General features: G+C 38.7%; 1 protein-coding gene across 2 annotated transcripts in view; it reads left to right on the plus strand.

Moving 5' to 3' along the window:
- TAF2 (TATA-box binding protein associated factor 2) overlaps positions 1–14,883 on the plus strand; it is a 92,442-nt gene that overhangs the window by 21,938 nt on the left and 55,621 nt on the right. The window contains exons 4-10 of one of the 2 annotated variants that reach the window (XM_006263352.4): positions 519–637; positions 2,723–2,864; positions 3,234–3,465; positions 5,477–5,661; positions 6,227–6,340; positions 8,535–8,634; positions 9,898–9,983. In XM_006263352.4, coding sequence (XP_006263414.1) covers positions 519–637; positions 2,723–2,864; positions 3,234–3,465; positions 5,477–5,661; positions 6,227–6,340; positions 8,535–8,634; positions 9,898–9,983 — 978 coding nt within the window. The remainder of the gene's footprint in view (positions 1–518; positions 638–2,722; positions 2,865–3,233; positions 3,466–5,476; positions 5,662–6,226; positions 6,341–8,534; positions 8,635–9,897; positions 9,984–14,883) is intronic. The other variant, XM_019495752.2, reaches the window with a different exon arrangement.

The following is a 14,883-nucleotide window of genomic DNA, read 5'->3' on the forward strand; positions in this document are numbered from 1 at the left end:
AGGTATCTAAATTTAGTCCTGCAACAATATTGAGACACTTGAAATTTAAAAAATGCTGAACACCTTGCAGTGTTCGTTAAGGTAATTAGCGCTCAATCACTTAAAAAGATCACTTATTTAAGCATCTGAATATTAAGATAGAAACCTTATTTTAAGTTCCTGTATTGTAAAATCATATTCTTACCAACCCCCCCCCCCCCCAAAAAAAACCCAAACAAACAACAAAACCAACCCAAGAACAACATGAATATTTTTCTCATGGTTTAATGTGTTGATCTTAGAAATTCTCTTATGTTGGTAAATAATTACTTCTATGTAACAATCAAAATGCTTGGATTTTGTTTGTTTAAAAGGAGACATTTTTCTCCTTTTGTATACTTTTTAATAAAAGCGTATGAGTCTCACTTTCCCAGAAACAGCATTGTTGTTTGAAACACAACCAGAAAACATGAAACGTTATGGTATTTAATAGAAATCATTTTAATATTACAGGTCATTAGTATTTTTCTTTTTTGTAGGCGGAATCTCAACTATTTTTCCAATGCCTATGCTGCTGCAGTCAGTGCTGTGGACCCAGATGCTGGAAATGGAGAACTCTGCATTAAGGTTCCGTCAGAGCTGTGGAAGCATGTTGATGGTAAAGCATAGAGACAATATTGAAATGTAATGCCTAGGCAGATTTAAATGAATATTAATAACACACAATTATTTTTTAAGTTTAATTAGAAAGGCGTCTGATGCATGTCACATGAAACCCCCCCAAAATTCAAAGTAGCCCCCAACCATGTGTTTTTAGAAGGTATAGAAACAACTGGGCTGAACATTGTACGTGAGAGTGTCATTGGAAAATGAATAGCATCAGAAAACAAAAACAGCCTTTCTTGTCTCAAGTACATAGACTTTTCCTATTGTTAGGAAAAGTTGTTAGGAAAGATTGTTAGGGAAAATTCCTGTTAGTTTTTGTTTTCTAACACTATTCATTTTCATGATGACATTTCTGTAAATTGAGTGACATCCAGTTCCAGAAACCAACTGACTGTATTTATTCCAATATAAGATGATCCCCCATTAATTAGGTTTTATAGATGGAACATTATACATTTGTTATAATTTCCAGGTCTAGAATCTAATTATTGGAGGTTTGCCTTGAATTTGTTCCCCTCCCACTACTATAGCAGGGAAAATAAAATAATTTTGGTGGGGGGCAGGTCAGATGCCCCCCCTTGTCCTCTGCTCCCCCCCCCACCAACTTCTCCCTGTAGCACTCTCTGCCCTTGCTGTCAAACCCTGCTCTCCCTGAGCATATGGAAGTAAAGAGCAAATTGGAAAACACTAATTTTTAAATAAATACGCCTGTGTAATTTGCATATAGGGAAATTACTGTGGGTTACCTTCTTTGAAACTGTTGCAAGTTTTAGCACAGGTATTCCATAAACACAATTTTAAGCAGCGCTTGTCTACCTGCTTATATATAGTACAAACTATGCATGATATTAGTCCAAAGCCAAAAGGCTCATGATTTACCAAGTATTTCATTGGGCTGGGCCCCAGTAGAGTCAACAACATTTAAAGCTATGGTGACCCCACAGCCCAGCACTGCTTAATATGTGCATGTACTCCAGATACTACCCTGCACAAAGTATTCATGTGTTAATCAGCCCCCCACTTACGCTTGGAACCAGGTGTTCTTGTCATGAGTCTTGGAATCCTCCAAAAATGTATATGTAGATGAAGCGCAGGTCAGCCTCATCCAGACCCGTGTTATGGAGGGTAGAGCCACACTAATCGTATATGGCAGGCTAAGAGAGGGGATGGAGGATGTCGGAAGAATTCTGGATAAGCTGTTTGGGGCCCTGTTTGGTGATATTTTCCAGACATTTAAGGCTGGTGAAAAGACGGGAATCATTGGAAATGGAAAAGAAAGGCACAGCTCAGCTGTTGCAGTGAAAGAGAAGTTGAAATGTATTCAGTTTAGTGGCTCACCGTGACTTTAAAAAGTCAGTGCTGAGGGGGGTTGAGTGCAGTGGGACTGAGCCCAATGTATCTTAATCAGATCGGTTGCGCTAGTGGGCTATGTGTCTTATAGTCATTCTCAGTGTTGGTTGCATTTAATCAGCTTCATAGTTGGTTTCCATTACTGAACAGATGCTGCTTTTGGCAGCATTTTAATGATAGACCGTGTATATACTGAGGTTTCCTTGCATGTGAGTGTAAGATGGGCAGCTTTTTTTCCCCATGCTGATTGGGGTGGGGAGAACCCCTTATTTTATAGTGGAGTAAATACAGTATGTATTGCAGAGCTTCCATGAGGGCTGGGCAGTATGGGTGCAGAATCATCCAAGCAGGGACAAGCCTAAGCCTGGCTTATCCACTTAACTTACCTTATCTCTCTGCCTCTCAATTATCTTCTCACATCTTGTGGCACCCTTCAAAGGATCTGGTGGCACCCTGGTTGAGAATCCTTTATAGAAGGTAGTATGGGAAAAATGAGATGAAAACCTGATTGGTGAATTTGACTAACACACAACTCAAATAAAAATTGTATTGAAATATTTAAAGGGTGTGAGCTTGTAGAGTTTTGTTTTTAACTTTCACTGAAGTGAAGAATAAAAGGCAACAGAAACTTGAGAGAGTGCACCCTAAGTAAGTGTTTTCTGTACATACATTTTGTACAAAGTACATTATACATATACACACACTGATTGCTGTCTTACTGCTGCAGAGTTAAAAGTCCTAAAGGTGCACATAAATTTTTCTCTGGATCAGCCAAAGGGAGGTCTTCATTTTGTCGTGCCCAACGTGGAAGGTAGCATGGCAGAGAGAGGAGCTCATGTTTTTTCCTGTGGCTATCAAAATTCTACCAGGTAAGAGTCTTTCAATGTTCTAGGGTCTAAAATTTCTTAACATGTAAGGTATAACAGTAATTTATGGCAATTCGCTTAAATTCTAATTTAATTTCATATGAAAAACGTCAAATGATAAATCTCAAACTTCTGTTCAGAGTAAATTTAACAGTGAGAAGCTGAGACAAACTAAATCAATGGAGATTTCTAAAATCTTCATGACAGCTGGAAGGAAATGGCACCAAACAAGCTTCCATTCCTGTCAAGAATTATGTGAAGTTGATGGATAGTAAAAGTTGGAATGTTTGTCTGCAAAGTATCAAGTATTTGGAAAAGAACACTATGTTGCATTTTCTTATTAATTTGTTTTTACTCTCCCAATCTTTCTAGATTTTGGTTTCCTTGTGTTGATTCATACTCTGAACTGTGTACGTGGAAACTGGAATACACGGTAGATGCTGCAATGGTGGCTGTTTCAAATGGAGATTTGGTAGAAACAGTGTATACCCATGATATGAGAAAGAAGACCTTTCATTATATGTTGACTATTCCAACTGCAGCTTCTAACATCTCACTGGCCATAGGACCTTTTGAAATTCTTGTTGATCCATACATGCATGAGGTAATAATCTTCTTTAGACACTTCTTTTTAGAGACTGGGTAACTTTATTTTTCTTCCAGTAGCAAATATTAGTGTAAGGAAGATATGTAGCATTAACCTCCGCTGATACAATTGCATCATGCTGCTGTTCTAGCACTAGCTTTTAGGATCATAGTATTTTGCATTTTATATTTCTGAAGTGAAATTTTAAGTGAACTAAAACAATATTTATGAGCATAGTAGACTTTAGAGGACTAGATTGCTTGGAAGTGGTAAGAAGGTACTTGTCAAAAATGGTTTAAAATTCAGGCCATGCTGTGGTAGGCTACTAGTGACTTTTGGTTGCTATGTTAAATACATCAGACACAAAATTCCCTTTCACTATGGAGTATTGTCCATGTGCACAAAAATATGTATTGTTTTATACCAAAATTTTGGATCACCAGACTGCTGTCAGCTTACAAAATATTTTGTGGACCACCATTTACACCTCATCAAAGACAGAAGGGCCCTCCCTCATCCTTTGTGAATGCACCATACCACATAGGAGACAAATCTTCTCTCGGTGTTTCCCCCACACGCAGCCCCACAATTGGGTGGGTGGGTGTCTTTGTGTTTCTTTTTTTAGTTTCTCTGTACTAACTGGACTTTCTTCCATGTGCCCTTTCACAATGGGTATCTTCTACCATACTGTGCAATATATCTGACAGGTAATGTCACTTCAGTCTTCTGTGCTCACAGTCTCGTACCTTTTACATGTAATGATGTAAAAACTATAAAAAATATTGTTGAAAATTTTCAAAATCTAAGTAAAATGCAATTTTTTTTAAAGTCAGTTAAAGCAATTTGACAAATGTTGAATAATAAAGAAACGCATACAGTTTTTATAAGGTGATTGATCTGAAGGCTAGCAATGCTGTTCAAAACACCAACACTTGGGGTAACTCTGTTGGAGACGGTGGTGTTTCACTAGACATGATTCTGTCTGGTCTGTAGTTTCTAGTGATATGGTAACTTTAGTGAGTTAGGGATCCAACAGTAACATAAAACATGCCTGGGATGAGGATATTGGTTGAAGCTAAATTAACAATAGCAACATTTGATTGACTTGCAGCTATCTGTAAATGTCAAAAAGAAAGCAAAAATTACTGTTGAGTAAAGAAAGATAGTAGGGATGTAAATATCATTAAATAATCTGTTTAACCTTCTCTAATTATATTGGTTAATGGATAATACTGCAGCTCGGACACAGCTGCTGCTGGGAGCTGTTCTCAGGGCCTCTTGCTGGAGGGAGAGGGAGAAGCCCTGCACTGGGAGGGAGCAGCTAATTGCTTAATTGAGTCATAAGGCTGCTTGCTGTTTTCCTCTTTAACCTCAGGCTATGGATATTAAACCCCCCTGCATCCCTCCCTCCGTACCTCCTTCCGATTCCTGCTGGGACACTTCATGGCTTCCCTTTCCCCCTTCCTTGCCCGACTGTGTCCTGTCCTACACACTAACCTGTAACTGGTAAGGTAACTGGCTATCGCTGTCCTTATCAGTTATATGATTAACCGTTTTGCCTTTCACCACCCTAAAAGGTAACGGGTAGTGTTCAAGCCACCTAATTCAGAAAATTGAATACATTTTAATACTGTTAAATAATAGACAATAGTAGGTATAAATCTTTTGGACTATTTCTTCATCTCTTCCTGGTCCAAAATAACTAGTGTGAATAACCTTCAGTATTCAGTGCAAAGTTTACCTGTTTGAGTGGGCCAACCTTTGAAATGGTAGTATTGCATACCTCTGCACCTTGATTTAGTACTTCTGCATGCATTCTTTTCTCCTCTCACATTTAGGATTTGCAACAGGGTTTTCTTTTCCTCCTAGATACCTTTTGCCACAGTTTGAATAGAAGCATTTGTTTCTATTACATTTCTTTGGCAACATTTTTCTTGGGTTTTTTTTACCCTTTAAAACATTTTGCTTCTGAGTTAGTATATTTTAGTAAAAATATCTGGTTACAAATTCATATCTCTTTTGTTTCTAGGTAACTCACTTTTGTTTACCACAACTTCTCCCATTGCTCAAACACACTACATCATACCTTCATGAAGTTTTTGAATTCTACGAGGAGATCCTTACATGCCGGTATCCTTACTCCTGTTTCAAGACTGTTTTCATAGATGAAGCATATGTTGAAGTAGCTGCTTATGCCTCCATGAGTATTTTTAGGTTAGTGTTAAAAAATTACGTATGTTAAGATTTGTGCCATGAGAGCAACTCCACAGTTCCTCAGGTTTTTTGGTTATTGGAGAAAAACTTCAAAGGTTGTTTCCTTAAGTTTGGCACCTATGTATGGCTTAAAATAGCATGTCCTAGCCTGACTTGAAGCACACAGGTTTGGATATTTTGGCATTTATTCATATTATTGATTTATAAAAAGTTCCTTGTCTCTCTCTCTCTCTTTCTTTTTTTTTTTAAGTAAGGACAGTAGATTTAAAAAAAATACTGCCAGGTTAAATTTTACTTTCTGTAACTAGAAATGTTGTCACGCACAATATTTAAGAAAATGTTAAACTGCAGCAGTTTGACAATGTATTGTACTCTGCATGTAGGAACGAAACATTGCAGGTATGTGAGTAGCTCATTTAAAAATGTATATACTTACAAGTGGAGAATTTCCAAATTATAGTATCAATTCTGTTTCATTTGTTTTGGTTGTTCAAAAATAGGCCTCTCTTTTCTTGGCCATTATCTTTTATACCATTCCTTTCTCTCTCTCTCTCGTGGGTTCCAGCACAAACCTTTTACACAGTGCAATGATTATAGATGAGACTCCGCTAACCAGGAGATGCTTAGCTCAGGCCCTGGCCCAGCAGTTTTTTGGCTGCTTCATATCCAGAATGTCCTGGTGAGTATCTTAAACAATAATATATACAAAATGGTAACAGTAACTGGACCAAACTTCAGAAGTATAAGTTGCATGTTGTATTTCACTCTAAGGGCAAGTGAAACAGTGTCCTTAGAAGAAACAATGCAAGTCACTCTGATGCTGAGGTCATCACAATGAAATTCAAGTGAAGTTGTTTGGTTTCATACTGAAATAGAAATAGCTATATAATTATTACAAAGTAATATGCTCTAGCCTATGCTACGTGATCAAATAAACAAAAAAAATTAATCAAAGAGGTAAAAGTTAAGAAGTCGAAATTGAACACCAAATCCTGATTGGACATTACCATAAAAAAGGGTTATGTGGATAAATAAGGTCTGAAAGGTCCTACTTACCTTTTGAGATGCAGGCTGCTCAGGGGCTATGAGTTCTGGCTTGGGAGCAAGAGGTTCAGAAGGCAAAGTACTACCAGTGCTAGCTAGTTAATGCAGCTTCTGGGCACTTGGAAATACCCAAAGTAAAATAATTACACAATACTAGCAGACTTAATAGCGACACATGTACACCCCATGCTTTCTGTTAAAAGGTCTTTTTTTCAGCTTCTTTATAACTTTGTACAAATATTCAACAATTAGGGTAGAATTGTCCATGCCTATATTAGGTTGAATTTTTGGGAATACTTTCACAGAAATGACTGCCACTTTGAAAGTAAAATTAGGGGTAAAATACATTTTTTCCCCTCTGTCAAAGACTTTTTAATCCTTTTGTTGCCTGGTGCTGCCACACTGAGAGCAGGGACTTGAAATTTGTCTGAGGGATTGGTTGATTGCCTTTGGGATAAGAATGTGCTTTTTGTGTGTTAATTACATTTGTTAGAATTAGCAGATAAAACGCTTGATCTTGGCCCGCAAGAGGCCGAGAAGTGTTTCTGTCTCAGCTCTAGTTCAGAGCTTAAGGGGCTGAGCACAACCAGTTGTCACCAGACTTGGGTGGGCCTAATACCACAACTAAGATTAAGAAGACAGTCTCCCCTGCTTGACAGCTAGGCATTGTGGAGGAGGAAGCATCCTGACTGGAATGTGGAAGGGTACTTTCAGGACAGCAGAATTGCTCACTGGGACGTGGAACCTGCTGACGGTTAGGAGGACGGGTCAGGCATGAGTAGGAGAGAAGTTTAGATTGGGAGGGGAGAGACCTGTATTAGCTGGGCCACAATAACTCCATCCATTTAAAATATAGTGTTTTGTACTTCTACCCCCAACATCATGCCCATCTAAAGCCTTGTCTGCATCATGGATTTTGGCTATTGATGGCTGTCTAGTCCAGGTCAGACTATCAGAAGATGTTTTTATCAGTGAATTGCACTTCTGTATCTTAGCTTTGCTTGCAAACAGTCATTGATAGCTCTAATTGTGGCACATCTCTGGGATGATGAGGTCTTAGTCTCCCTCAAAAGAGCTGTTTCTTTGCCTTCTCACTCATATCTCTATGCCTTCAGTGGAACTTCTGTTCTTGAGCATCTAGTTATTTACCAGGCAGCTTTATTTCCCCTTTCATATACTTCCTCAGCAGAAACTTCTTAAAGAAGGCCTTTCAGTCCCATTTTCCACCTAAACCTCAGATGGGTGAGAGAAACAAGTCACGTGTAGGTTAAAAAAAAAAAAAAAATGTTGAAGGTCCAGTCTTTAGGTAGTTGATTGATTTTTATGCATAACATTGCCACACTGTTTCTGCTTTTGCTATTGCAAGGAAGCTCATTCAATATTTTATAGTGTGCCCACTTCTGTAAATAACCATACTTGAGGTAATTTTGTAACTTTTGGTGTATTACATTGTCTGAATGTTGCCCATTGTATTATACTGACTCTTCCATAATTCAGATGTATGGATGTAGCAGTAGTTTTGACATTTTGGCATCTGTCTTACCATTTCAGATCAAATAAGTATTTTTTTTTTTTTAAGTTTTAGTACAGGCTCCCATGGTTAAAAGAAGTTCATAGTTTTCACTGGCTCCTTAATTTCATGAGTCCTGTCCTGGTGCCATATTGCATAAATCAGTTCACAGCTCATCAGGCTCCTGTTAACTCAGAAAAGTTTTATAATCTCAAATGTGTGCACCAGTACAAGATTGAGCAAAACCTTATCTTTTGGTATTTCAAAATACCTTACAAAATACAATCCGAAGATATATTATTTTTTTCCCTAATCGCAGGTCAGATGAGTGGGTCTTAAAGGGAATCTCTGGATATATTTATGGTCTTTGGATGAAAAAAACCTTTGGTGTTAATGAATATCGCCACTGGATTAAGCAGGTAATAAAACAAAGGAGATTTGCTTTTAAATTACTTGGCCATTTTAATCTCAAGAGGACACAATTAATATAAATGTAGGTTGCAAATGCATATAATTTAAAAAGACATTCTTAATCATATTTCTACTTGAAATTTCTTTACCCCATTACAAGCAAAATACTTAAATTACTACAGATGAAAGAACACTAGAAAGTTGTATCTGCATGCTTTGCACAGTCATTTTAATTTCTTCTGCTGTATGTTCAGTTTCCCCCATTTCGATTGTCTTCTCCATGAATTTGGGGAGGTAAGATATTTAAAATTCAGTATGGGCAAGAACTCTTGCCATATTTCTTCAGGTTCCATAGTGTTATTTTCACCGACAGAAACATTAGGCCTCATTCTACAGTAAATTCTGCATGTTCCTGGGATCTTGTCCATATCAGAACTCCTGGTGCAGTTGGACCACAGCGGTTAAACTTGGGGTATCATGCAGAAGGAATTGCTTCTTATGTAACTCCTTTTATTATATGTGACTCTTTCACTGCTCTTTTCCAGTACTTCTGTCTCATGTTAAATATCCATGTTTGAGAAAAGCTCAGAAGTTGTAAGAGACAATATAAATGCGCAGTAATAACATACAACTGCATCCAGTAGTTTTTGTATGGGTAGTACAAAATCAAGCTGAGCATAAGGTAACCTTTAATCAATAGGCATTAGAAAACGTTTTTCCTTGAGAGCAGGTAATTCCATACCTTCTTACTACAACTTTCTTGTACCTTCCTTTCAAGTAAAGGATATCTCTATGACCTGATTTAGCACTGTATTTGTATTCTTCATGGAAGAGTAATAATCATAGTTGGTGTTGACGGACTAGGAATAATCTGTTTTGGCAACCCAGTTTTCTTAATTCCCAGACACTGGTGAATTCCCTTGCTTTTATAATTCAGGTAATCCAGAGCCATTTCTGCCATGACTAAGCGAATAACATCATCCTTTTGTTATGCTATCAACGAAATACTAAGCTTTAGCTCTGCTCAGTTCTCTTATTTTTGTTTATGACGGATGATGTCTGTTCTTTGCTTTAATATTGTAAATGCTACCAGCTAAAGCCTTGCATTTTTTTTTAGTGAATTAGTAAAATAATTTCAAATCATTTAACTTCTTTGCATCTGATTTTGAATGTCAAGAAGTGATTGTTATTGTGCTTTCCACTGTTTTTGTACTTAGTACCTTCTACTTACCTAAATAATCATTTTACATTTTATATATTGTACTTATTAGGAACTAGATCAAATAGTGGCATATGAACTGAAGACTGGTGGAGTTTTACTGCATCCAATATTTGGAGGAGGAAAAGAAAAAGACAAGTATGTTTGTTTAAGCCATAAGTCATTACAGGGTGTGTTTTTTATGAGGCCATTGATACATATTCTTTGGGTGTTTTGTGAGGCACAAGGCCAGAGGCCAAAGCCTTGAGCTGCCCAAGACATTTATTAATGGCCTCATAAAGTATGTCCTAGTATATTTTATCATGATTATGTTGTTATTTCTCAAGTTTTAAATGAGAAGGGAATTATATTTAATGAATGTCTTTAATCCCAGTATGAAAATCTGTTTTCAGCACTGAAACAAGAGGAGAAGAAAGGGATCTAAAAATTATTTTTACAATGATGATAAGTCATAAATTGTGAATTTGGTGGCTGTTTGCCTTTTACTTTGCCCTTTTTCTGATTTTGCTTCTTACCTTACAACTTTTAATGATAAAACTTTGTCCTCATTTAGAAAATGTAAGTTAAAAAAAACCATACTATTAATGACAAGCCAAAAATGGTTTGGATAATTTGACACAGTTCTTTCTTAGGTGTATGTGCACCTAAATTTTATTTTTTTCTTAAAATTGAAAGCCTCAGAATTGAGCCAATTATACACATACTGGCTTAAAAGTTGAAGAGTGTCTTTTAAAAAAAAACAGCTTTCTAGAATGAGAACAGGAATATAAAAGTTAGTTTATCAGCCAGGTAAACCCTCAGCAGCAAACACATGGCTGTCTGGCTGTTGACAGATTCAGTTTGTATATGCCTGCCAGGCCATTACTCAATTTTGCCTGTCTACTAAAGTTGAATTTTGATTTAATTCACTGTCCTGCTTTCTTTTTAGAGTAGTAAAGCAGGCAAAGTAGTTTGATGGCTTTGCTGCACACAACTCTGAAAAACAAGGCATAGCTCGTTGGTCTAATTTTAGGTCTCCTGGCCCTGTTTGTCTTAAACAAAATATTAGGGTGTGTTGAATTAGGTTTTGGTCTAGGTTGGGTTTTTTTTAATTGGCAGTTAGTATTGTTTCACCAACATGTTCTCCTGTGCTGAGAAACTGAATTCAAATGAATGTTGTTGGAAGAAGCTGAGAAATGCAGCAAGCTTTTTAAAACGGTGAGCTAAACAGAAGGCAGATTAATTTATTATGATATAATATCAGTGGTTTCAATGAAATTACTATGGATTTGTGATGATCTGAGAATGTTACCCTAACATTTTATGGATTCCAAGTACCTAAAAAGTCAGAACTTTTTCTGGGTTCTTCCATTCATACTCTTCTCTGCTTTCCCTACTGCAGTCCTTCTGTGCTCGGCGACTGGTTAATCATCCTATATAAGAATGTGTGTGTGTTTATAGTTATGTTGCTTATTTTCACATCTGTTGCAGTGTTCCCTTGGATATAGATTATCTTTTCAATTGCTAACCGTGGAAGTGCTTCGTATTTGTTGGGAACAGTATATTTTTATAATGAAGACTGTGTCCACAAAGTTTTGCTTGTCTTGCAGCCGTTTGAAAGTGGCTGAAAGAATGCTTATTGCAATTTTGATTGGGTTTGATTTCTATTTTTATTGTGAGGAAGCTTCTTAACAAGTGTCTTTGCATAACTGCAGACCCAGTTAACACCTTTCTTTTGATCTTGTGATTTAAGTGGATGCCTCCAAATTCAAATACAACTTATTTTTTTAAATGTTACTATATAAGATGAAGGTCTTCATAAAAGTGCTGGGTTTTTTCACCTTATGAATAAATTAAATCAGTATTGAAGATCTCTTATACTTTACTTCAAAAAGCCAACCAGATTTTATATGCCAAAACATAAATAAGAAATTTACTCTCTAATGAATACAATGCTAAATTAAAAGTGTTGAATACAACTCTGTTTATGTAAAATTAAATCATGTGTGATACAATTTTTGGAAAAAACCTGTATTAAATCAGAAAAAGCAGGCAGAAGAGTTTTTCTCTTTGACTGTTCAGTAAAGTAATTTTATGAAAAATTGTGCATGTGGGAAGTTGGAAATGGCTAATTAGATGTTCATGTTTGAGTACCCTTTGAGAAAGTAATTCAGTCATGTTTATGGTTACAAATATTGAATATGTAACACTTGTTGAGCTATTGTTAATAATAGTGTGCAGAAAGCTCAGGTTTAGCATGGATCTCATCTTTTACAACCATTTAAAATTTGGCCAAGATACAAGTTTGTCTTCAGTCATTACTTTTCAAAGGCACACATTTGTTTTCCAAAAAAGTGCTTTTCACAAATTCTTCTAATTCAGACAGTGAAACAAAAGCACAGCTAGCCACAAATTCCCAGGATTTTCTGTATCTTGGGGGAAAAAAGAAACTGCCGTGTATGTGTAAATTTCTAAAGGTAACGGTGTACCTCGTGAATTGTTCATACCTTATTCTCTCACATCCTACAAACTTTGGTCTCTTGAACAATCTTTGGTGAAGGTTACCATCCATATAGTACTTGCTTACACTATACAGCATAAAATATAAGCATATTCATTCATGTAGTTTCTTGAGACAATTAAGAAGAAAAAATTGAGATGAGTCTTACAGCTACCAATTAATGCCAGGGTTTTCAACCTTTTTTAACAAGTGTACACCTTCTACCTCAAAGTTTCAGCTCATGTACCCCTTTATTTTTTTATTTTTTAAGAGGTGCAGGGGCAGATCGAGGCCTCCACAAGACTGGCTCATCCAGGGGCATTGGGGGGCGGGGGCAATTCCCACTGCTGCGTGCAACCCAGTAGAATCCCAGGGGGCCTGTCCCCCCCCCCAACCCCCCCCCCGATCTCTGTATGGGGCAGAGGCAGCTGCTGCTGCTGCAGGCTGGACTCTGCACCCCGTTGCCCCTGCCCCAAGAGCCATGTGACGCCATGTGCTTGCTGCTGCTGAACAGCCAGGGGACAGGCGCACATGCACACGTGTACACACACACCTCCCCCCAGGAGGTAAATGTGTTGGGGGGGGAGAGGGAAAGGGCTGGGGGGGCCAAATTGAGACCCCCCCACAGTGCAGGAGGGAGTGAGGCAGGGGTGAGCAGAGCCCAAGCCAGGGGCATGGACGGGGGGGAGGCTCCCACCATTGCGTGCATCGCAGGAGAGCCAAGTGGGGGCTGCTCCCCACTTTCCCACAGCCGATTGCGTGTGCAGCTCTGTGGGTTGCTGACGGGTCTTGCGCCTGGTCAATCATATGTTGCGCATCAGCAGTCTGCGGAGCTGCATGTGCAGCCAGCCATGGTAAAATGGTGCGTAGCAGTGATGGCGATGTTGAACACTAGGGCCATGCGAAATGTTTCGACTTAAGTTTCGAGGTTTGGATGGAACAGCGTTTTGTTTCAAATTTCATTTAGAGTCAAAACAGCTGTTCTGTTTCACTTCATCAAAACAGTGAGGCTGTTTTGATTCTGTTTCACAGTTTTGCCTGACCACTGTGCTGGGGAAATGAACTTGGCCCAGCTGGGCTAAGTTCATTTCCCCAGCCTGAACATCACACTGGGCTGACTTCCTATCCCCTGCGCTAGATCGGGCTGGCAGGGGAAAGTCAGCCCAGGACATCCCCTGTCTGATCGTAGGGGGGATGGGAGCTGAGCGATGGGGCTCATTTCCTTTCCCCAGCCTAATCGCAGTGCTTGGGAGGGGAACTGAGCCTGGGCTGAGTTCCCTTCCCCTGTGCTGTGACCGGCTTCCTGCAGCCCCGTGGCAGCCCCTTTCAAAACGTTTCCACTAGCATCATTTTGTTTTGAGGCTGTTTTGAAGCCCTTCGTTTTGATTCAATTTCACTGTTTTAAGCTCGAAATGAGTCAACAGTGTTGAATCGAAACAGCCAGCGAAATTTCACGCAGCCCTATTGAATGCCACCCCCCACAGCAGGCCGGCCAGTGCCTGTGTGGCCTGCAGAGGGCTGTCACTGTTCTTCCTCCCCTCCTTGACCCTGCTCCTGGGAGCAGGCACAGAAACACAGTTACCCCTCCCTTCCATTGAGACCTTCATGGCTCTGCAGGAAGGGGGTGGCCATGGCACCTCCTCGGCATTGGCTGTTGGCTGAGGGTGGCAGCCCGTGGCCAGTCAGGAGAGCAAGCTGGGGTTGGGGGCAGGGAGGAACTGCAATGTGCTGTGTGGGGCCAGCGGCACCCGGTGTGCCCCTTGCCCTCCCCTGGGTAAGAGACAAAGTGTGGGAACGTGTTGGGGGAGATGCCGCCATACCCTGGGGCATGCTCTGTCCCTGCCCGCCCGCACTTATACCCTATGACCTTTCTAAGCACCCCTACGGGTATGCATACCCCTGGTTGACAACCTCTAAATTAGTGGATGGAGAGCATGGTAGATTTGTTAGGGGAAAATAGTTTGACTAGTTACTTTTGTGTGTATATATAATTAAATATAACTAATTTAAGTAAATGCAACTTGTTACCAATTTTATAAATATTATAGAAACACTTAGTCTAAATTAAAATTAAGAAAGCAAAGGTATAAATATTAAGTCAAAAATAAATGTTGACTAGTTTATCTCAATATTGGATTGTAGTTAAATCATCAAATTAGTACCCATCCCAGTCGGTCTCTATAAATTCTATAAAGATAATACGTCTCATGTAAGTATTTTTTTCAACGTCAAATCATATCTCTAAGTTGAAGTTGATTACAAGTCTGATAGCAAGACTAAGTTGTTATATAAATGTCTGAATCACAACTGATTCTAGTTTCCACCTTAGATTTCTGTTAATTTTGTCATCAATCTTTTCTTCCCTAGAGTTATTTTAATACAAATTTTAACAGAGCTCTCTTTATAAGCAGAAGTTCAACAGCTGTTAACTACCAGAAATAACAGATCACAGGCTCAAATATCTCAAGACTTTCACTTAACGAAACACACTTTAATGAGTCTCTTTGAGACAGTATTTAGTACTGCTTAAATCTTTGGAGCATTTCTTTGCTACATTCA

Source organism: Alligator mississippiensis, chromosome 3 (assembly GCF_030867095.1).
Source record: "Alligator mississippiensis isolate rAllMis1 chromosome 3, rAllMis1, whole genome shotgun sequence".
NCBI lineage: Eukaryota > Metazoa > Chordata > Crocodylia > Alligatoridae > Alligator > Alligator mississippiensis.